This window comes from Arvicanthis niloticus, chromosome 15 (assembly GCF_011762505.2).
Source record: "Arvicanthis niloticus isolate mArvNil1 chromosome 15, mArvNil1.pat.X, whole genome shotgun sequence".
Classification (NCBI taxonomy): domain Eukaryota; kingdom Metazoa; phylum Chordata; class Mammalia; order Rodentia; family Muridae; genus Arvicanthis; species Arvicanthis niloticus.
This window is the reverse complement of record NC_047672.1, coordinates 28,419,776-28,444,217: the sequence shown is the minus strand read 5'-3', so window position 1 is coordinate 28,444,217 and position 24,442 is coordinate 28,419,776. Positions and strand designations below refer to the sequence as shown.

At 39.1% G+C, this 24,442-nt stretch overlaps 1 protein-coding gene across 12 annotated transcripts in view; it reads left to right on the top strand.

Annotated features, from left to right (window-relative positions):
• The first annotated feature begins 3,020 nt into the window (after positions 1–3,020).
• The window catches only part of Agbl3 (AGBL carboxypeptidase 3), a 77,124-nt gene continuing 55,702 nt past the window's right edge, over positions 3,021–24,442 (top strand). For 5 of the 12 annotated variants that reach the window (XR_013104096.1, XR_013104094.1, XR_013104095.1 and 2 more), the window contains exons 1-4: positions 3,021–4,734; positions 6,052–6,112; positions 9,535–9,720; positions 22,134–22,241. Coding sequence is in view for 7 of the 12 variants with exons in the window: in XM_076913556.1 (XP_076769671.1) it covers positions 4,672–4,734; positions 6,052–6,112; positions 9,535–9,720; positions 22,134–22,241 (418 nt within the window). In the remaining 5 variants the exon portion in view is untranslated. Of the gene's footprint in view, positions 4,735–6,051; positions 6,113–6,898; positions 6,912–9,534; positions 9,721–17,829; positions 17,927–18,161; positions 18,458–22,133; positions 22,242–24,442 lie in introns of those variants that run through there. The other 7 variants (XM_076913553.1, XM_034519756.2, XM_076913559.1 and 4 more) reach the window with 7 other exon arrangements.

Here is a 24,442-nt window from a genome sequence, read left to right as displayed (position 1 = left end):
TAAATTCCAAATGGCAAATTATTCAAAATAAGTTATATTCCTAACGTAATTTACACTTTTGCCATTTTACTAAGATGACATTCTGCTCCTGATTGTCTACGACAGTGGCTGTTCCTTTGGGGATAATACGGGTATTTATATATTCTTTTTCTCTTATTTTTTTTAAGCATTGTGATTCCTATTGTCAAGTGAAAGAAGAGGGGATTACTGCAGGCTCCATCTGCCTCCTAAAAAGTTGGTTATATGAATCTGTCCAGTAGCTTTCACTGGTGGGATCCTAGAGAGGGGAGCACAACTCAGTACATCTTTGAGAAGTTTACTTCGGGCCTTACTTTCATTTTAACTTAAGAACAAAGAATTCAATTTCCAGTGTGTCTTCCTGTCTGAAATCAAAATTTAAAAAGAACTTTAAAATTAAAAATGGAAAGTCCATGGGGGTTGGAGAGATGGCTCAGAGGCTAATCCTCTGTCTGCTCCTCCAGAAAGTTCAATTCCCAGCCAGTGGCTCATAACCATCTATACTGAGATCTGGTGCCCTCTTCTGGCCTGAAGGCATACATGCAGGCAGAATGCTGTGTGTGTGTGTGTGTGTGTGTGTGTGTGTGTGTGTGTGTGTGTGTGTGTGTGTGTGTATGATGTATGTGTGTGTGTATATATATATATAGAGAGAGAGAGGGAGAGAGAGAGAGAAATCTAAAAAAGAAGAGAAAGAAAAAAGAAAGGAAGGAAGGAAGAGAGAGAGAGAGAGAGAGAGAGAGAGAGAGAGAGAGAGCAAGCAAGCCCAGGAGATGGTTCGGGGGGGAAAAGGCACTTACTAACATTCCTGACAACCTGAGTTCAATTTCCAGGGCCCAGGTAAAGAACAGACTCAGTACTTCTAGTTGTCTTCTGACCTCCACACGTGAACTATAGTATGCGTGCACCCATAAATGCAAAACAAATAATGTTTTAAAACTCATTTTTAAACATTTAAAGCAGAGGCTTCAAAGGCTATTTTTAATTTAGCTGGAAGAGAGGGAATTCCTTATGACATGTCTTTAAAATGACACTGACTCCAGCCAGTGCTTCTCCTGTAGCCTCAGCACTGGCTGTGTTTCCACTCCAACAAGGTCTTCTCCTGTTCAAATGCCACCTGGGCAGAGAGCTTCTCTGGCCACCCCATCTTAAAGCACTACACTGTCGAGCTACTCACCCCCAGCACGTGCTCAGTGTTCTTTCCCTCCATAGCAACTCTCACCTGCACAGTTCTGTTACTGTTTTCTCCCATTAGGATGTAATCCCCATGAACAACTGTTCTGCAATAGCCTTCCACAGCCAGTAGTCTCTGATGTAAACTAACCAGTAAAGGTCAGGTGAAGAATGAATGAATGAACGTGACTTTTCTTGGTTTTGCTGAATTTCTAAGTAATTCTCTTATGCACTAATAGCATTCTTCTCTATAAATATTTGTTGACATATGTTAATATACATAGTTGGGCTGAATATACATACATATGTACATACCATACATACATACATTCGTGATTTAAGTCCTATCTTTGCCTCTTCCATGCCTGGCTAGGTTATTTCTCAGAGCTTCATCTTGTGCACCTGACACCCTATGGCCTTTATCCAAGAGTAAAGACCAACAGGAAAAAAAAATAGATTCCATATATAAAGACTGGCTTGGCCTATTTACTGTTTCCAATAGCACAATATCGCCAATTGGGTAAGTTTTAAGAAAAGAAGTCTAGTTTAGCTATGATTCTAGTGTTGTAAGTCAAGGGAACACATTGGTAATGGACTTGCAGGCAGAGTCCTGAGGGTCCAAATGGTACCCCTTAGCAGAAACAGGGAGTGGGTATTCTCTGCTCTGTCCTACAGAGCCACTAAGTTTTAATTATGAGAACTCCAATCGATGGTCTCATTTCATCTTATTACCTTTGAATGAATCCATATATAAACACAAGTAGGGTTATAGTTCTGTTCTTACAAATCCACACGAGCAATTAAATTTCAGTACTGGAGCTCTGAAGATACCCTCAAACCAAAGAGTCTCTGAGCATTGTCACCGTTAGTGATATACACACGGCATAAAACCAAGCACAACTAACTATTAAGACTAGTTTTCAAACGACTGTGATCAACGGTACACTTCATTTCCCTCAGGCCAATGTCCAAAGAAACAGAAAGTCTCAAGGTTTTGAATTGCTGACACAAACACATTTCCAGAACGTTACCAAATCTAGAGTCGTTAACCCATTTCCATGAGGTCACTGGACACGTATTCATTCTTTGTCTTTATGTTTTTTTTTTTTTTAAACTTTACTTGGAAAACTGTCCCAACTGTATTATCCACTAAAGTTAAAAATGACCAACAAATCAGGGTTAGATGTACACACACACACACACACACACACACACACACACACATCCTAATTCTACTGTGGGGGTATCTTATTGGCTTAAGTCAAAGTGGGGATTGGCTTTGTGAAAGTGTTGGCTAACACGGAATTTCTAAGCTGATGGCATTTTTGAGAATTTACCCTCAAATAACCATGACTCCTCTGAATCAAGTATTTAAGTCTCATTTCCGGAATAAGGATGGGTTACAATTGTGCAGAACACAACTCAACCTTTTAACTTCAAGTGCAATTACTTCATTTTTATTAGTAATGTTTTAGTCCAGAAAATTAGCTTACCCATAGTCATCGGGTTGTTAAAAGTCAAGTGAGCATCCAGACATAAGCCTTAAACAGTATGTTTACTACCTTCTCTGCTCAGGAACTTCGCAAACAAATTGCTGTCACTCTAAACAAACTGCTGTCGCGCCTTTCCCCAGTGGTAAATTCTCCCTCCAGCCTGCAACGCTCACACCTCTCCAACACCTAAACCAAGCTCAGAGTTCCCATCATCCCCTGGCATCACTTTCTCCCACCAAAATCTCAACACCTTCATAACTGCCGCTATGCCGCTAGGGGGAACTAGGCAAAGCTTCCCGAAGTCTCGCGAGAGTACAGCCGTTGCCCCGGCAACAAGCGGCCTGCTCTCCATGGAGAGCGTGGCTGCGGCCGCTGAATTACGATGGTGTTTCCTCTGGCCCTGTCGTCGCCCGGTGCCTGGGGGACATCCTAAAGTACACTCCCGACAGGGGTGGGACGACCGGCAGGCTTGAAGAGGCCGAGGGAGCGAGGCGGGCGGCGGACGCGCCGCTCAGGCAGGGGAGCGCGGGATGTGCGCCCCTCGGCGCGGGGCGGCGCGCGGCCCGCGTGAGTGAGGAGGCTCCGCGCGGGTCGGGCCCCGGGAGAAGGCCTGGCGCGGCCGCACGCCCCTCGCTCGCCGCTTCAGGCCTGGACCGGCGTCCGCGGGCTTCCCGCGCCCAGCGCTAGCCCGCCTCGTCCGCGCACGTAAGGAGCCGCCGCCGGACGCCCGGCGGGTTGTTCTAGTTTCGAGCTGTCATCCGGGGCTGAAGCTTTGGTCTCCGCCCTGAGATGTCACCTAGAAACAGCTCTCTCGGTTGCAGTTGTTGTTTATGATGAAGCTTCGCGAGGCCTTCTGTGCAGTCCGCGCCCCACAAAGTCTCACTTTTAGAGAGAACATAAACCGGTAGTTGTGAAATTGGTAAATTCTTTTGGTATCCTCCAAAGTGTAAAAGCTTGGCAAGGATTTATTTCATTGCAAATAAGAAAAGAGGACACGTACACTTAAAACTGTTTTATCCCCAAAGACACAATCACTGGCATGTGTATCAGGAGGAAAATCCCGATTTTAGTACTTCAGGCTTGCATAGAAGCAGCCATGGTCCTCTCCAGCAGGACCTTCCGGTAGCTATTTCAATGCAAATGAGGTCGTTGACTTTAGAAGTTAAATAATACAGTAATGACCAAAGTTAAGCAGGAACTTCAGTTAGAGACACTGAAAGTTGGGTCAACTGAAAGTTATATAGGAAGGGGAAAGTTTTTACATTATTGCTATTTTACATTATTGCCCGAATAATTATAACTTTTCTTGTGTAATTCTTAACGGTTGAGTACAACCCTGATTTACTATTGCAGTGTATGTAGTCTTTCGTTAAATATAAAGTGTAAATGGCCTGGCTATATAGTGTGAACTTTTTTCAACTAAATTATTTACATGATTGGTCTTTTTTTTTTCTTTCAACAGACTTTTTAGTTTTGTTTTTGTTAATAAAACATACTGAGGTTATAGATTTATCCCCCTCCATCTCTTCCAAGATTCACCTCCCCCCATTCCATATCCACTCATTTTAAATTTATTTAATTAAAATATAATTGCATCATTTACCCCCTTCCAAGCCTCTCAGATTCATAGCCTCTTTCACATTATTATCATTATGTGTATTTAAATAAATATATAAATGCAACTTGCAGAAGTCTGTTGAATGTTGCTTATGTGTATATATTTTTAGGACTGAACACTTGGCATTGGATATCCGTTTAGGAAGCTTGCTTTGTAGTAATGGATAGTTTCTTAAGATCTTTGAAATTAATTTCCTGAATCCTTACTAGTTTAGTTTTCAAAGATCTGTCACTGTTAATTAAATACAATTGTAGTATTCATTTAATATAGAACATACACACCTTTGCTTTAAAAAGCTGTTAAATAATTTCCTTAGAAATTTTACAGCCTACCCACATAATAAAAGAAATTTTAAGGAAGACATTAGAAGAGATGTCAGAAGATTCAGAAGAGGAAGACTATTCAGATAGAAGTATCAGTGATGACGATGAATTGGTATGTCTTTCTCTTTTACTTTACATAATTTGAAGTAAAATGTAGTATAAAGCATATATTTCCAATTAAAACATTGTAGAATTAATTTGATGTAAAAGTAAAATGATGTCCGTTTTTGTCATGGAAGTTAGAAAATAACTGAAAAATGTACTGTGTAATATGCCCTATTTAGAAAAAAGAAAAAGAATTGATTTTTTTTTTCTTGAAGAGGCTATCAACTTGAAAATGGGGACGGGGAATGGGAGGATTTGGCAGAAGGAATGGGAGCAGCAAAACGATCTGATTCTATTTCAATTAAAAACATTTCTTAAAATGGGAAAGAAAGGCTCTTTCTTGAGAAAATCTTGGGTAAGATTATTCTGGATTTTATTAAAATGTGTATATGTAATATTAGGATTTTATTTTTACAATCTCATCTACTTCCTTCCTTATGTGCTAATTCTGTTGCAACATAGTATGCACCATACTAAAACCCCTAGTGTTCCAGTGAGACAGTACATGTGACTCGTCCATACCAGAAGGAAAGGATGTGGGAGTAGAAAAAGGAAGAGGAGGGACGTAGTGTTTGAAAATATTGTGTCTGTTCTTACATCCTGTTCTAAGAGATTTCTTTTAAAAGTATAAACTACAACATGTTTAAAGTTCTAAAATCTCTCCAAAATGATACATACTTCTCTATACTTCTCTAAGTCCGAAACTTTCTGTATTCTTATTTGCCAGTTGTTTCCCCAAGTGTTCCAAGAACTTTTAAACCTTATTCCTTCTCTGTAGTCATTATGGGCAGACCCTATTGTCTTAGTTAGGGTTTTACTGCTGTGAACAGACACCATGAACAAGGCAACTCTTATAAGGACAACATTTAATTGGGACTGACTTACAGGTTCAGAGGTTCAGTCCATTATCATCAAGGCAAGAGCATGGCAGTGTGCAGGCAGGCATGATGTGGAAGGAACTGAGAGTTCTACATCTCTTTCCAAAGGCAAACAGGAGAAGACTGACTTCCAGGCAGCTGGGGAAAGAGTCTAAAAGCCCAAGCCCATAGTGACACACTTCCTCCAACAAGGCCACACCTAATAGTGCCACTCCCTGGGCCAAACATATTCAAACCACCACCCCTGTGGAAGAGGAAAAATACAGATGCAAATGTTCCGGTTCCCTTGTATTGGAGCTACTGCTTTGGGGCCAGTAGTCCAAATAATCATGAAGTCTTCCATTTATTAAAGATTAAAGACAATCACAAGTAGTAAGGTAGATGTTAGATAAAACCCTGGATTTGTATATTATTGGTTCTTAAATTTTAAAATTCTTTTGTTTCAGGATGAGGATTCATTCATGAAATTTGTAAGTGATGATATTCATCGGTGTACACTACTAGCAGGTTTGAACTCGTCTATATGTATTTTCCTCCCTTTTTACCATGAAACTTTTAGTGGATAAAAAGTAAGAAGGAAACTAAAAAAATGCAGATTTTGTAAAATAGTGATTATTCTGGTGGAAAGGGAGAAAGAAATATAACTACTTTGGAGTTTAAACTTTTCAGGACAGTTTTAAATAAACCAGATTAATATTAGAGAGTAATGAATGAAAGTAGTAGTTCCTTTGTGAAGGACTCATTTTTCATTTTATTTAAAAAAGGACCATTTTTAAAGACATAAATGCAAATGAAATATATATATTCAGTGATTTATTGTTGCATAAATAGCTCTTAATAAGGTTATTTATTTGCAAATATTTATATATGTGGGGGGCATCTTGGTGTATACTAGACTTTTAAAAATGTACACATTTATAGTTGTACTGTCAAATCAAATTCTAAAATATTTCCAGTAAATATTTACATATCTAACACAGTCCAATGCTGATGTTAAAGCCTTTTTACTTGTCTTTGTTACCACTGTCCTAAAATAAACCACTTTTAAGATAATTGTTCTTCTTAAATTCATGTGTCATCATTAGGGTTTCTGTTGCTGTGACACAATGACCAAACGCAGCTTGACAAGGAAAGGGTTTGTTTCATCTTTTATTATTGGTCATCCTCAGTTACTAAGTGAAGTCAGGGAGGAACTCGAGGAACTGAGCTGGAGGCAGTAACCAGAGCAGAAGCCATGGAGGAACGCTGCTTACTGGCTTGCTGAGCTCGCTCTCTTACACCATCTAGGACCACTTACTCAATCATGGTAACTCCACCAGTAAGCTGTGCCGCTTACTTCAATCATTCATCAAGAAAATGCTCCACAGACTTGCTTACTTACCAGTGTTGTCGAGGCATTTTCTCGGAACTCCATCTTCCTAGATATGTCTAGGTTTGTGTTGAGTTGACAAAAACATCCAGCATAGTATCTTTCTAGAATTTTCTCTTTACAAGTGTATATATGTGTATATACATATATGTGTAGTATATGTGCATATGTAAAGTATATATGTGTGTATGGGTATATATACAAATATCTATAATAGTAGCTGTTCTGCGGACAATTCCCTGCTGTCTGATGTTCATTTGTTTGTTTGTTTGTTTTGTTTTGTTTTAGCTTTGCCATTTAATGGAAGGAAGATGGGCTGTAACCCCTTGTTTTAACTGATACATTGCTAGAGAAATTGAGAGTTGTTTTTGAAGGCTTATTATCTATTTATAGTCCTTTTTTATGAGTTGTCCATTCATGGCAATTCTTTGATTTTTGCTTATGTTGATTCCATCACTTAAAACTATTTTTTGATGTGGTTGGGTTTATTAGTATTCATTTATGGTTCTTCATTTTTGTCTTATTGAAATTACAAAGACCTCCACCCTAAAGTCATGGGTATACTCATCAAAAAAATTTTTAAGTACTTCTCTATGTTAATCTGAATTTTGATATTTAGTTTCTCTCATGAGTAGGTTATATCTTCTAATTTTTAAATAGCTACAATGTCATTTGGTAATCTGTGGCATTACTGTTGAAATTTATCCATTTTATCACTAATTAAAAAATATCACCTTTATCACTGACATATTAATTTTATCAGGTACTAAATCCCATTCAATCAAAAGTTAGAAACAATTTGAATATCCAACAATAGAAACTTATTAAATAAATCACAACACATTGTATTCAAGGCATATATTGTACTATACACTTTAGGGAAAGCTTTTATAATTGAAGATATAATCAATAAAGAGCCACAAGTAAATTCTGATAACCTTATCAAAATAATTCTAAAGTACCAATGTAGATATTTATGTGTGATACATATTAAATAAAGTCACAGTCATATATTTAAGGTGATCCAATCTGGGTAAAGCTTGTTAAAATGTAGCTTTGACACATTTAAGGAGTTGATTTGAGCAACAACAGTTCCCAAATTGGGTGCTTAAGACTGGGAGAGAGTTTGAGAACACCACCTGAACCCACATGAGGAGAAGACTTAGAGAGTGCATGCATAAGCAAGGCAAAGGAAAGATTTGAATGTTTAAAGTGGAGTAGAGAACTTACTTAGATCCCAGTGGAAGTTCCTATAAAGTTAGTTCATATAAAAGAAGGGAATAAACTTATAAGGAATTTCTTATCAAACTGATGCCATACAATTAACACTGAAAGAGAAAGGGTCATATATTGCTGTCTTAGTTAGGGTTTTACTGCTGTGAACAGACACCGTGACCAAGGCAACTCTCATAAGGACAACATTTAATTGGCTGGCTTACAGGTTCAGAGGTTCAGTCCATTATCATCAAGGTGGGAACATGGCAGCATCTAGGCAGGCATGGTGCAGGAGGAGCTGAGAGTTCTACATTTTCGTCTGAAGGCTATTTTGAGAAGACTGACTTCCAGGAAACTAGGACTAGGGTATTAAAGCCCACACCCACAGTGACACACCTACTCCAACAAGGTCACACCTCCTAATAGTGCCATCCCCTGGGCCAAGCATATACAAACCATCACATTTTACTCGCTGGCCCCCATAGGCTTGTTCAAATACAAGAGTCTATGGGGGCTATGATGGTTTGTATATGCCTGTAATAACTGTGTGACCCACACTCCTGGGGTTGGGTCACACAGTAAAATCTTGTGACTAGGACATCACTAGCAACCTTTAGGAATACAGTTTCAATAAGTGGTGAAGTTATTTATAGTCACTGGATATATTTAATTCATTGGGCAATTAGTATGATTAAGAAGCCACATAAAGAGTTTGGGAAAATAGATCATTCGGTGAAGTGCTTGCCTCACAAACATGAGAACATGAGTTCAAGCAATAACAATGTCTGCATGGTGGCTTGTACTTATAATCCCAGCACTGGAGATGTCTATGAGACAGGAAGATATGTAGGGATCATTGGATAGCCAGTCCAGCTTGAGCCAGTGAGAGACTGCTTCTCAATGGAGGTAGATATTGTTCTTGAGGATGACACCAAAGGCTGCTCTCTGGCCTCTGCAGCTCGTGTGTGTGTGTGTGTGTGTGTGTGTGTGTGTGTGTTTGTGTGTGTGTATGCATGCACACACACATATGCACACACATTTAAAAGTCAAATTTAGACAATTTGCTAGGGAAGCTGCAAGAAACAGACATTTTGTAAGTATTGGTAAGAAATCATTGTAAGAAAATATTACATAGGTTAACAAACATTTTCAGCTGTTATGAAGATCAGTTGTTACAAAATTTTATTTAGATATTTATTATATCCTGAATTATTAAATAGTTAAAATGATATCTATAAATATGCATAAATTAAGTAGGTTAAAAGGAAAAGAAGAAGTATATGATACATGTTGGAATTGGTGGGGTTTTTTTCTGGTCACTCATGACTGTGAATATTTTTTTCAGCGGATTCTATTGGTGACCCATTCTTCCCTCGGACTACACAGATTTTATTGGAGTATCAGCTAGGAAGATGGATACCACGCCTTCGAGAACCACGAGATTTGTATGGTGTCTCATCTTCTGGTCCACTGAGCCCAACACGGTGGCCATACCACTGTGAGGTCATTGATGAAAAAGTCCAGCATATTGGTATGTTTTTAGAAGTTTGGGGGATTCAGACATTAGCAAACATCAATCTTGATGTTAATGAGGACATTGATGATGTAACAACTGCATTCCAGAAGTATAGCTTAAGCCATGTGTATAAATAAAAATGTCCTGCTAGCTATATAAGTTTAAAAGTGGAATTAATTTTCAAATATATTCTATTTGATTAAACTATATCAAATATTTCACTTTCTTTTTACACAAAGTCATCCAAACCTGGTGTGCATTTTATACTTATGGACATATCAGCTCAGATTATTCACACCTCACTGTGCTTAAATAGAAAGATTTAAAATGTATGCCAGAGCTAGGCTTAGTGGTACATATCTGTCATTCTGCACACAGGAAGCTGTCAGAGGATTGCAAGTTCAAGCTACCCTGGGCTCTCTATCACCCGATCCTGCTTCTTTCTTTTTTTAATTGGATATTTTATTTTATTTTATTTTATTTATTTTTTGCTTTCTTTTTTTCATATTTTATTGGATATTATGTTTACATTTCAGATTTTATCCCCTCACCCCATTCCCCCCACCACCAAGGAATGCCCTATCCCATCCCCCCTCCTCCTGCCTCCACAAGGATGTACCACCACCTACCCCCCACTCCCACCTCCCCACCCTCGAATTCCTCCCCGCTCAGTGTTCAGCCTTCATGGGACCAAGGATCTCCTCTCCCACTCGTGCCCGACAAGACCATCCTCCCCTAAGTATACAGCTGAGTCATGGGTCCCTCCCTATGTGCTCCCAGGCTGTTGGTTTAGACCCTGGGGAGCTCTGGTTGGTTAGCACTGTTGCTCTCCTCTTGGGGCCACCAACCCTTTCAGTTCCTTCAGTCCTCTAACTTCTCCATTGGGAACCCTTGATCAGATCAATGGGTAGTTACGTGCATCCGCCTCTGGATATGTCAGACTCTGGCAGACCTCCGAGGAGACAGCTACATCAGGCTCCTGTCAGCATGCACTTCCTGACATCCATATCAGCATCTATCTTTGGTGACTGCACATGGGACAGATACCAAGGTAGAATGGTCTCCAGACGGCCCCTCCTTGAGTTTCTGTCCCACACTTTGTCTCCATATTTGCTCCCTTGAGCATTCTGTCACTCCTTCCAAGTAGGAACGAGGCATCCATACTTTACATTTCAAATGTTATCCCCTTTCCTGGTTTCCCCTCCACAAACACTTTATCCCATCCCCTTCCCCCTGCTTCTATTAGGGTGATTACCCATTCCCACTTCACCACCCTGGTATTCCCTTACACTGGGGCATCGAACCTTCACAGAACCAAGGGCCTCCCCTCCTATTGATGCCAAATAAGGCCATCCTCTGCTACATATGCAGCTGGAGCCATGGGTCCATCCATGTGTACTCTTTGGTTGGTGCTTTAGTCCCTGGGAACTCTGGCGGGGGGCGGGGGGGGGTGTTGGTTGGTTGACAGCATTGTTCTTCACATGGGGTTGTAAACCCCTTCAGCTCCTTCAGTCCTTTCTCTAACTCCTCCATTGGGGTCCCCATGCTCAGTCCAATAGTTGGCTGCGAGCATCCGCCTCTGTATTTGTCAGGCTCTGGCAGAGCCTCTCAGGGGACAGCTATAACAGGCTCCTGACAGCAAGTACTTCTTGGCATCTACAATAGAATTTGGATTTGGTGTCTGCATATGGGATGGATCCCCAGGTAGGGCAGTCGCTGGATGGCCTTTCCTTCAGTCTCTGTTCCATACTTTGTCTCTGTATTTCCTCCAGATCCTGTTTGAAATAAACAACAATCTCATATCTATACTAGTTTCGAACAATTCCAAAAGACAGGACTATCACAGCCAGATATACTGGGTCTATGACAAAGTGTCAGAGTACTCATGAACTACACTTGTACTCATTTCTGGACCCCAGACTCTTCTTCATTCCCTTTGTCTCTGCCTTTTTCTTTACCACTTACCATTTCTTTTCTTCAGTAGACCTGGATGGGCTGTAGAAGACCTGTTAAAAGTGGGATTTTGTTGCTGTTTCTTTGTGTGCATTCTCAAGTTTGTTTTCTACTATCCTAGAAAGAGTCCATAGTCCATAGTCTGTAGTCAAAGATAGTGGACATAGAGACGGTCAAAAACATCTGCACTGCTCTACACCTTCTGCTGCTATTCCTCTGTTGTTGATTGTAGAGCCCACATATGCCATTACCATGTGGAACTCAAACACTTGAGAGTGGATAAATCCAAAGCAATCTGTACTTATTACAGTTCCTACTGAAGTTAAATGCCACTCAGGAGTTCTTTAAAGCTAAATTTTCTTCTTACATTATCTGGATCTAGATAGATAAGTATAGCAAGACAGTCAACAGAGAGGGGTCACAGAGAAGCAAAAACAATAGTGGTTTTCCTTATAGAGAAGAATGCCAAATTTTCTCCCAACTTCCAAATTTTAGGTCTAGAAATACATTAAGAATTCATGCTTACTAGTGTAAGCACCACTTACTTACAGACATGTCTTCAGTGTGTATTTAGGATGTCTCCTGCTTGCCTTTCAGCTCTATTCTCCTACCCATCCTCTAATAGCTCCCTTCTTTTTGTTCATATACCAGGGAAAGAAATACAGAAAGAAAACAGAAACAAACAAAACAAAAACCACCATCATGTACTAAATCTTAACTTCGTGAAGTCATTTTTAATGCCTTGCTTCTGTTTCATAACCCCATTTGTGTAGCTGTGTCAGAGAGAAGGGAAATGAAGTGGAAAAGAAACACCCCTCCTATTTCTCCTGTAGCCTCTGTCTATGTTCTCTTCTATGGGAATGGTGAGAGTATGAGAGCAGAAGAGACCCAAAGAGAAGAGGGGAATAAGGTCTCAGTATATCACTGCTTCCCAGTGTTCCTCTACCTCATGCTGGTTCCACTTAGCAACTTTCCCTCTTTCTAGCAGGACAGCTCACTTTCACATCCTTGGTGCATCCTGTTCTTGTGTTTCTAGCACTTATTCTCAACCTTTATTTGGCCCTTGGTGATTAACATCAGTGCTTAAGGATAGAGAAGGTCTCCACATTCTGTTACATTCCCAGTTTTCTGCTTTCAGATTAGAACAGTTATATTTCTGGCTTCTACTAATTCTAAATATATATTTTTTTTACCAAACTCTCGTTTTGAAGAATAGCTTCTCTGGTGCCATATTTCAGGTTTCTTACATATTAAATAGACTTTGAGCTTTATAAGCCCAGCTTCCATCCTGAATGAAGGTGTGAATACTCTATGGTACAGTGCAGATGTAGACTTTCTCAGCATTTGTTTCCCAAGACCCCCAGAGTCATGAAGGAAACTTCAAAGCTACTAGTGACATTTGGGGGCTGTGCCATGTGGTTGTTCAGCCTGTGTTCTACAATATTTGCAGGCTGTGCAGGCTATTAAACTGCAAGATCCACACATCCTTTATGTGGGAAAAATTGAAATTTGCTCCCAGGCATCTTTGACAACTTTCCATACTTGCTACTATTTCAGAAAGTCTGTTTTCCACATTCTTTGAAATTGCTTTTTAAAATAAGTTTAAATATTTGACAGAACATATAAGACTAAGCAGAGCTCTGCTTATAGATCACTTTTATTTAAAGGCAGAGGAAGTGTGCAACAAAACAAAGAGCCTCTTGCAAATACTGAGGCCCAGAAGACATCCAGGTACAGGCTCCCCAGAGTCTTAACTCACACATGTGTGCACATGCACACACACACACACTGCCTTCTTTTGCTTAAGACATTAACATCTATGCAGTAAATCTCTCTGCCTCAGAAACTAAGGCAAATCACAACTAAGTTTTTGTGCCTCTGCTGTCAGGTCATTAAAACAGCTTAGTTAACTGTACTGCCAAATGAAGGGCACCAGTTGATAAAGGTTTTGGGTTACCAGAGCAGTCTAAACCTTAAACTGTTCATTACTAATCATACTATCCTTTTCTTAGCCAAGAGTCAAAGCTAGACATCCAGTGTTCCGTGTAGGTAAAAGTAGAGCTTTTCTCTAGCCCAGGTGTATATACAATTGTCTGTCGTGAAAGTCTTTCCATATTAGCTCGTATACACCATTTTTTATGATTATTACATTAGATTTCATTAAGTAAATGACCCAATATTTAATTGGTACCTTCTTAGTGGGTTTTAGAACAGAGCTTAAAACATCACAAAACTTGATTTTAAAATAAACTATGAGGTTACTGTAAATAAAACAACATGGTAGAACAGTGCAAGGCCCTGAGTTTGATAACTACAAAACAAACTGGATAGTACTATCAGAGTCAGACACACAGACTAGGTAGATAACTGATGATCCAGAAATCCATCTATTTTGAAAATGATAAGACTTCATTATATACATGTTTTAAATTGTCAAGAATAAAAATCAATGAACTATATAATAATAATAATAATAATAATAATAATAATAATAATAATAAGGTTCTATGCCTCAAAAAAATCCATCTATTTACAACCAGCTAAAGGTTTTATGTTTGGTTTTGTGTTTGTTTTGTTGTTTGTTTGTTTTTAGCAAAGGCACCAAGAACACACTGACAGGGGGAAATGATCTTTTATTTTAAAGGTACTTAGAAAATTGAAAATATGGATAGAGCTACAAAGATGATGGAGGTGTAGACAGAGATAGAAGTACAGATACTGATACAAATATAGACAGATACAGGCATGAGGGATGCAATTCTTTATTTTTCATCTAGTTTGTTGTTGAGGCTATCCTCCCTCCCATCTCCAAGAGGATACCCTACCTCCAACCCCACCCTCATTCTCACCCCACTAGACCTCCCCACTCCCTGGGCCTCCAGTCTCTGGGGACCTGGCAGTCCTCTTCTGTATATGTGTTGGGGGCCTCATATCAGCTAGTGTATGCTGCCTGGTTGGTGGCTCAGTGTCTTGAGAGATTCCAGGGTCCAGGTTAGTTGAGACTGCTGGTCCTCCTACAGGGTCCCCCTCCTCCTCAGCTTCTTCCAACTTTTCCCTAATTGAACCACAGGGGTCAGCAGCTTCTGTCCACTGGTTGGGTATAAATATCTGCATCTGACTCAGCTGCTTGTTGGGAAGTCATGATAGACTCCTGTTTGTAAGCACACCATAACATCAGTAATAGTGTCAGGCCTTGGGACCTTCCCCTGAGCTGGATCCCAATTTGGGCCTGTCACTGAACCTCCTTTTCCTCAGGCTCGTCTCCATTTTTGTTCCTGCAGTTCTTTCAGACAAGAACAATTCTGGGTCAGAGTTTTTGACTATGGGATGATACCCTCATCCCTCCATTTGATGCCCTCCCTGTCTTTCTACTGGAGGTAGACTCCACAAGTTTCCTCTCCCCACTGAGGGCATTTTATCTAAGGTCCCTTCCTTTGAGTCTGAGTCTCTCACCTCCCAGGTCTCTGATACATTCTAGAAGCCTCCCCCCCACCCCCCACCTTCCAAAGTTGCCTGTTTCGATTCTTTCTGCTGGCCCTTAGAGCTTCAGTACTGTTTCTCACCCCAATACCTGATCATGTTCCCTTCTTCCCATCTCTGTCACCTTTCCCACCCAGGTCCCTCCCTCCTGTGGTTGCTTTCTTCTCCCTCCCAAGTGGGATTGAGGCATGCTCACTTGGGCCCTTCAGCTCATTAGCTTTCTTGAGTTCGGTGGATTGTATCCTGAGAATTCTGTACTTTTTTTGGCTAATATCCACTTATTAGTGAGTACATATCATACATATACTTTTGGGTCTGAGTTCCTCACTCAGTATGATATTTTCTAGTTTCATCCATTTGCCTGCAAAACTCATAATGTCCTTGTTCTTAATAGCTAAGTAGTATTCCATTGTTTAAATGAACCACATTTTCTGTATCCATTCCTCTGTTGTAAGACATCTGTGTTGTTTCCAGCTTTTGGCTATCACAAATAAGACTGCCATGAACATAGTGGAACACATGCCCCTGTGGCACAGTGAGGCATCTTTTGGGTATATGCCCAAGAGTGGTATAGCTGGATCTTCAGGCAGAACACCATAAAAAGGAACTTAAAATAATTCCAGTTAAAGTAGCACCAAAAAATAAAAGGCAGCCTCAGTTGAAGAATTGCCCAGATTGGTCAACAAACTGTAGGAAGTTGATTATTGGTTGATGTAGGAAGACCCAACCTACTATGGACAGCACCATCCTCTGGGCAGCTGGTTCTGGGCTGTATAAGTGAAGAATGCTAGCTGAGCATAAGCAACCTAGAAAGTACGCAGCATCCATGTGTTCATTCTTCTCTGCTCTTGATGTGGAAATGATGACTAGCTGCCTAAGTTCCTGCTTCATCTTCTCAGTGGTAGATGATAATCTGTTACTCTGGAACTGAAAGATAAGTGCACCTTTCCTCTACTAAGAGTCAGGGTGTTTTATCACAGAAGCAGAAATCAAACAAGAACAAAATTCAGTTCTCAATAAAATACCAACTAATTGCTTTGTAAAACTTGATATATTAGTCCTAAAATTTATGTGGAAACTCACCAAACATTGAATAGCAAAAAGTAAAATAAAACTTGAAAAACCAAATTGAGGACTTCATATCTCCTTTCAAATTTTGTTGTAAACTAACAGTTTATTTGGACAGTTTGGAACTATTTTATCATTGGGATATATGACAGACAGGTGGATAAAATTGAAAGCACAGAATTGCTGAGTGTGTATGGTGTCACATGCCTTTAATACCAGCACTTGAGAGGCAGAGATGGGCATGTTTCCTGAGTTCGAGGCCAGGCTGGTCTACAGAACACATCTCAGGACAGCCAGGGCCACACAGAAAACCCTGTCCTCAAAAGAAAACAAACAAGCATAATAAACCTGCATGTCGATGGTCACAAAACTGTTCAGTAAGAGCTTAGTCTTTTAACCAGTGTGCTGAGACAACTGGACAAACTACATGCAGAATAATAAGACTTGACCCTTATCACCTAATAGCAAATAAAAAACATTATATCAAAATCTAAATATAAGAGCCAAAATTATAAAGCTACATAAAGAAACATAAATGGAAAATATATTGTAGATATAACACCAAAACAAAAATAAGAACGAAAAATCAATCAGATTTCATACAAGTTGAGACCATTATACTTTCAAGGGAACTATTAAGATTGTGAAAATGCTTTCTAAATGATTTCCCCTTTATTCCTCCAAATTCTATACTTCCCTACCTTGGGAAATCCTCTCCTCCCCTCAGTCCCATACTAGCTATCTAATTTCTGTGGCTATTTAGATTGTGGCACACATATCAAATCTTGAGAGCTAACATCAATGTATAAGAGAAAATACAGTATTTTAGGTCTGGGTTACCTCATCCATGATATATTTTTTTTTAATATACGTATATGAAAGGAATCTGAATTGAGTTACCAAATAATAGGAGAAACAGTGCCCAACTAGACATCTTATGCCACCAAGTAAAACTTCCAGTGCCAGGAATGGATTACATCCTTTTGAGTTGTTGACCAAAGGAGTCCCACAGCTCTCCCTAAATACCAGAACCTATTGCCAAGGTTATTGGCTGCTTTTCACAACCTGTGGCTGAAGACAATAATGTCAGTGAACAGAGAGAAGCTGGACTGATGCCTAACTAGGACTTTATCCCTACTGACTAGCATTCCTAGTCCTGGAAGGTACTCTTCATGCTATTGGAAGAGAAAGGTAATTACCAATATCACCCAGCTACAAACCCTGCAACCTACAACCAATATCTGCCTGCAAGCTATAGTGGTGAAATCATGAAGCCAGTGTTTATGGGAGTGACCATTCACTTTTTTATTGGACTTAAGGCCTACTCAATGAATGATCTATACCTGAAACTACTAAAGTGGCCAAGAACCTGAGACTAGATAGCTCATGGGCCTAAGGGAAAACATAATTTATGATGGTTTTACTATAGGAACATAGCAATAAAATGACTCCTAAAGATATACTGCTGTCATCAGTGCCTCACTTCAAAATTTCACACAAATGATCCAGTAAGACATTTCTTCATGGAACTTAAGCAGACTGCCAATAAGCCTGAAAAGATGTTCAACATCTTAGCCATGAAGGAAATGCAAATTGATGCTACACTGAGATACCACTTTACAGGAACTAAGATGACTAGGACCAAAACGTCAGATCACAGCAAGTGTTGGTGAGGATGAGGAGAAACTGGCAGCCTGACCCTGGAGAGAGTGTAAAGCTGGTGAGTTACTTTGGACAGTTTGACATATCCTTGGAAAGTCAGTTAGCATTTGAGTCAACATTTTTACCTCTATGTACATCCAGAAGAAATAAAAATGTGTCCAAATAAAAAAATCACAAATGTCAATAGCAGTGCTATTCATAGTAGCCAAAATATGAACACAATCCAGATGTTCATCAAGAGATGAATGAATAGCCCTCCTGCAGTCTGAGGCCTGCGGAATTGTATATTGCAGAATGATCAACCTTGGTGTATCTACTCAACAAGCAAGCTGGGCAGACCTGCTCAAACCTCTGAGGTCCGTGAATTCTATCTGGAGGCAGCGAAGACACAGCATCAGAGGATTGTCAACTTGCACTCCCCCCCACCCCTCTTCTAATATCTCAACGCCCATAATCAGCTTGAAGAAGCTAATGATGAGTCAGCGCCCCTATTCCCTGGGCATGGGGACTAAGGTGGTAAATGTTGGGCTGTCTCCCTAGGAAAAAGTAGTGGTTTTGTCGGAATAGAGAGGATTAGCTAGGGTTTATTGCATAGCCATAACCTATTAGTAGAAATCTGTATAATTAATATCAAGATGAAGATATAAATTCTTAAATGGCACCAATTTACTTTGTTTACAAATTTTAAGGTTTTCAGTGGCATGAGCTTTTTAGTGATATAAGAGTGAGATGAATATTGTTACTCTCATAGGCATTGTACCAGTATAACACACTTAGGAATACAAAGCTTAGACCCAGTCCTTCTTTAACTTTTTTAACTGATTTGAGATGGTCAGCCTGTGAGTTAAGGGACTATAGCAAATTCATGACTTGGAGTTTATTATAAGGGTGTTCTCTATGTTTTATTTAGAAATAGCTGAGTGGAGTTAACAGGCAACACTCCAGATTACCTTACATGGATAGCTGGTTTTCAAAACATCAGAAATCCTTAGAATTGACATGACAAACATTTCAGTATTAATGTTCATTTTCATTAGAGACCTGTCTGCTCCGGACAGCTTCCTATGTTAAACTCTAAGAAGAAATTGAGCATCCTTGGAGTTACTCCAGTTGTGGTGAGACAGCCACTAGGCAAGAATTGCCACTTTCCTTCTACAGACAAATTACTGTCCAGAAAAGGACACACTTGCAGAATAGTCGACTGATTATATCTGCCTAGACAGAGTAATCAGCCCTTAATAATTCTGCAGCACTAAGGTCTGTCAGATGATCCTGGGCCAGAAGGCAGAAGAACAGATGCTCCAACGTTTCGAAGTAGAGCGAGTGTCCAGGTGTTCAGAGGTCTCTATAAATTGGCTAAGTTTTAGAAGCTATGCTTGGTGCTTCCCACAATTATAGTCAACTCAGTCATTCTGGATTTCTGATGGGGTTGAAAACTTATAGCTATTTACTTTGAGAGAAAAGATCTGAGTGTATGGTCATCAGCTGACATTCATCCTAAAGCCAAGGAAAAAGCCAGGTTCAGAACTAAGTGTTTTAATTAGGATAGATGACAGAGGTGCTGGTTAGTCAACAAAAGGATGGACTGGGTATTAGGACTATCTTGTACCTCACTGGTACAAATAGGCATAATTATGCTCTAATTGTATTTTGAGAGAAAAGTTTCCTTTTAACAGGAAGGGTGATGTGTAGGAGGAGCTAAGGTGGGAGGAGTACTGAGAGGAAGAAAAGGAGTAAGAAGAGGAGAAGAAGAAGGAGAGGAGAAGCTAGGTGATGAAAGAGAGATAGAGGGGGGAAACAGGGAAGCAGATGTTTATGTATCTCCACCAGTCAAAGATAGTTGATATATCTAGGTTGGGTAGTGGGTTACACCTCTGATTGAACAATACCAAACTTATAAAGCCTATGATTAACATTTCTTTAAAAAATGTATAAATGCAAAAAGGAAAAGGGGGCATGGGATAGGGTTTTTCTAAGGGGGGGGGGAATGGGGAAACGGGATGGTATCTGAAGTGTAAATGAAAGATCTAATAAAAAAAAAAGATGAATGAATAAATAAATGTGGCATGCCTACATAATGAAATACCAATTAGCCATAAAAAGGAATGAAGTATTAAAAACATGCTTCAGGCTGGATGAACCTTGCAAACATGTACAAAAGAGAATAAATATTGTGTGATTGTATTTGTGTGGAATGAGAATTTGAAAATATATAGAGACATGTGGCAGGCAAGATGGCTCCGTGTATAAAAGCACTTGCTGCCACATCTAAGAACTTGAGTTCAGTCCCCAGAACCCATGTTGTGGAAGGTAAGAGCTGATTCCCACAAACTATCCTCTGACCTCTTCACTCACCCTGGAGGATGTGTGTGCCAACATAAACACAAATAAGTAACCAATGTATAAAAATAATACTACATAGCTGCCCTCAAAGGTTATGCATTCTGTTCCCTTTTTTCAAATGTAATGGGTGTTCTGTTCTATATTACATATCTTGTTCTATATGAAAAAAAAATTGATGATGTACCTTTATGGAGTTCTGTTAGAAGTTAATGGGAGAAGCCAGGAAGCAAGTACTAACCCTCTGTAGTCCCCCTCTCCAAGAAAGGGCTTTACATACTCATGATTTACTTTAAAAGCCTGTGGCCATGCCCTTTTAACAGTCTCTGGAGTCAACTGCATTTATACAGGCAAGTGCTCAGGGTCTGCTTTTATCTTTTAGATGCCTGCCTGTATTGTCCCAGATTTTGGAATACCTAGGTAGCCAGCAACTTCAGGCTGCAACTGTAGTAAATTCAATAAATTTGGAATTCATCCAGTTTATTTTTTATTATAAGGGTGAGAGTGATACTCTCTTTATTCTACACATCTCTTAGCTGAAATATAAGTATAACTATAACTTTTCAGAAGTGTCAGTCTCATGTAATTACTGAAAAACTATTCCAGATTGAATGATGATAAGTATGCAGTATGAGGTCCACTGTGGTGGCACATACCTATAATCGCAGCATCAGGTGGTGGGATGGAAAGGTCCAGAAGTTCAAGGTCAGCCTGAAACATAGAGTGAGACTATTTCAAGATTTTAAATTACAAATAAAAACATATAATTACGTGCAACGTGCAAATCTAAAGTGGCTCCTTTTGCTTCTGCTACAACTGAAAAAAAAAAATCTCTTGAGACCTAAGGATTACACAATAGTAACAAACTAAAATTAATCATCTTGATGGTTGTATTAATGACTAGAGATAGGGATTTCTTCTTTATTAGAAGTGCGCAAGTATTTGGAAAGAATTTAGTACTTTAGGGAAATAATTATGGCACATTTTCCACATATATCCAACTATTTCAAAATAAGTTAGAAAACAACATACCTAGGAATAAATCTGACAAAGGACATAGGAATCATATATAACCATAAAGCATTAATAATACAGATTTTTAAAGATTTAAGGAAATAGAGGGTATTTTCAGAAGGGACTAACTGAGCCCAGAAAGACCCACCTAAAGTAGATAGTGCTATGGCATGAGCTTGTAAACAGGATAAAATAAAGGAGGGAGGGAGCATGCTGAGCAGCAGGATCTCTCCTCTGGTCCCCGGTCCTCAGTGATGTGACATGAGCTGCTCTGCTGTGCCTTCACCACCATGATGAATGAACCCACTGAGACCACATACACAAAGAAATCCTTTGAAGTTTCTGGTGGCTGCTGGATCACAGAGACTAAAAATTAACTAATATGGAGGGATAGTGTGTATTCATAGTTTGGAAGGCTCATTCTCTAAAAGTCATCAGTTATCCACAAAGTAATCTATAGAGTCAGTTTAATCCCCACAAAAATTTGTCTAAGAGCATTTACGCTTTCCAGAGAGAAAACAACCATAAATATGTTTATAAGATTAAGAAATTATCACACAAAAGGCTGAAGACAAAGGAAGCAGAAAGTAAAAAGTGGAATGAGCAATATACTCAGAGATGGGATTGAAAATGGCATGAAGGACTAGAGAGATAGGAAGCGTACCGTAGAGCTTATGAGCATAAACTAATTGGTACTGAATTAGACAGTGATTTACAACAGTGTATATATCCAGTCATGAGTTGTGTTACAGTGTGATAATGTTATTACTTGTCATGAACCCTTGGTAAAAATATAGCCCTAAATAAAACATTAAATTTTATGCTAGGTACATATCAACTAGTAATTTGAAAGCATATGTTAATAATTTATTTGAAGTCATATCTAAACAGCATTCCCTTCTTTTTTTCAGACTGGACTCCTTTTGTTCCTGAGCCAGTATATGTCCCAACAGGCCTGGAAATAGAACCTGTTTACCTAAACTCCAAGGAAGATACTGTGGTTTATCTAGCTGAAGATGGTGGGCATACACTCTAAAACATTGCTGTAAAATATGATTGGTGCCTGGTTTGCTGTCTTAGTTAGGCTCATTTTGTTATCTATGGAGGTAACTTCCAGATAACTAGGAAGTTCCTGTTGCCTTAAAAAGTATGGATACATATTAATTCAAATATTTAGTGCTATTTAAGTTATTGAAGATACCTTTAAAATATGCTGTTCATTGAAGTAGAGTTACATATAGAATGCATTATGTATTTTTATGTTTTCAAATATAAATCTAGTAATGCTATCTGCAAAATTATTATTCTCCAGCTGCAGTTCACCTTTGTAAAAATCATTCAAATGATTTTCCATTAATTTCATCCTTGTCTGGTGATGTTTTTTATGTTACCATCTTTGAAAGAAAAGAATATAGTTTACATTGCCAATAAGATCCAAGATTATATTCCAGGAAAGAACTTTTAACTACAAGATCAGCATTGGCACTCTGAGAACTCTACAAATGAAGAAGTCTTATCTGCCTTTATGACACTGCATGCTAAAACCTAACAGAAGTCTGGGCCAGGGTCCTAACCTGTCTCTGAAGCAGTGACATCAGGTGGTATGGGACACTGATGAGTATTTCATCTTCAGAGCTTGGTGTCTTACTTTCTGTAGATTAAAATAGCTTCCAGGGGCATGCATATTGAGACGGCAAGCATGCCAAGGAAAATTTACACTGACTGTTTCTATACAGTGACAATCCCAGAAATCACATATTTACATATATCCAAACACTGAAGTGATTAAGTACCTCTAAATTTTTAAACTTTTCCAAATATTTACATGGCAAACTTGTCTTAGAGCTTTCACACATAATTAAAATAAGGTCTTAAAAAAAACAAACCATTAAATGATTTAAGTTAGCAAGGATCCTGACAGCTTACATGAAGTAATGTAAGAGAGCTTAAGGAGACGTAATGAATTTACAACAGAAGTAGAGCTGAGGCAATAGGGGGCTGCCAACAGAACAATGACCTATCCCCTAGGTAAGAAATCGGGATGGCTTCTAGACCCAAGAACCTTTAATGAATGAGAGGGCAGCTCCCACACTTGTGGCGTTCAAGAGAAAAGCACATAGCCACTGTGTTCCAGGTGGGAGGAGATAACTGAAGGTCACTCTCCTCCTACCTACCCAAGCTCAACTAAAACTTTCTACTGTCCAAGCCAGAGGCTCAAGGACCCTCCCAGGCAGCCCATAAAAATCAGGCTCCCCAGAAACAGATAATGGAGATGGAGTGAGAACAGAGTAGATGATGGGCCTGTGAGAGAAATTCTGTATATTGCTATTAAAACCACTTAATCTTATTTTACCATCAACTTCGACAGATCTGCCTTTAAATTGTTTGAAAAGAAAGCAATAGAAATGAGAGCTGAAGATGACAGTTCCTGCCATACTTGAGTTTCACCCAGCGTATAAAACATTTGAAAATACTTATATTTCTCTATATTTACTATTTATATTTATACTTCTTTTCTATTTCCTAATGATAAAAGTAGAATATAAGAATGTTTCAGTATGTAATATATATTAAATACCAGTGAAAACTAAAGGTTCATAGAAAGTTGCAACTCTAGGACAGGCTATGGGAGACTGTGACATGACATGATGTGACTGTGATATGATTAGTGGGGGAGGGGTATTAAATCAAGGCCGATTATAAACAGTAAAATAGATTACAATTGCAATTATCTTTAAAGATAATGCATCTTCCACTAAACACTAGAGTGAAAATATAGAGCTCCAGAAAGTTCCTATTTCTCTGCTTCCTGGTGAATTCCCACATGATCCCAGAGCAAATGTTGTGATTTCTGTCAGTGTTCTTAAGCTTTCTGAAGATAAACTCATATAGCAAGCACACCTTTGTGTCTGACTTCTCTGGATCAAATTGTGTTCTTCAAATTCACCATTCTACTTGATGCTTTTATACTGCCAAGTAGTTCACCCCGTGTGACTACATAACAAATTTATCTTTATTTATGGTAATGACCTACCATGAATCATTTTTTTGATGCCTGTCTTGAAATACAGAAGTTAAGGTTTATTTTTCCACACACTTGTTTTTTGAAAATATGTCACCATAAACTGTTGAACAGATTGTCCACTCCTCCATGGAAATGTTTACACACCTTTATGAAAAGTCATTTCATAGTATACATGTCAGTCTAGTTCTAGACAGT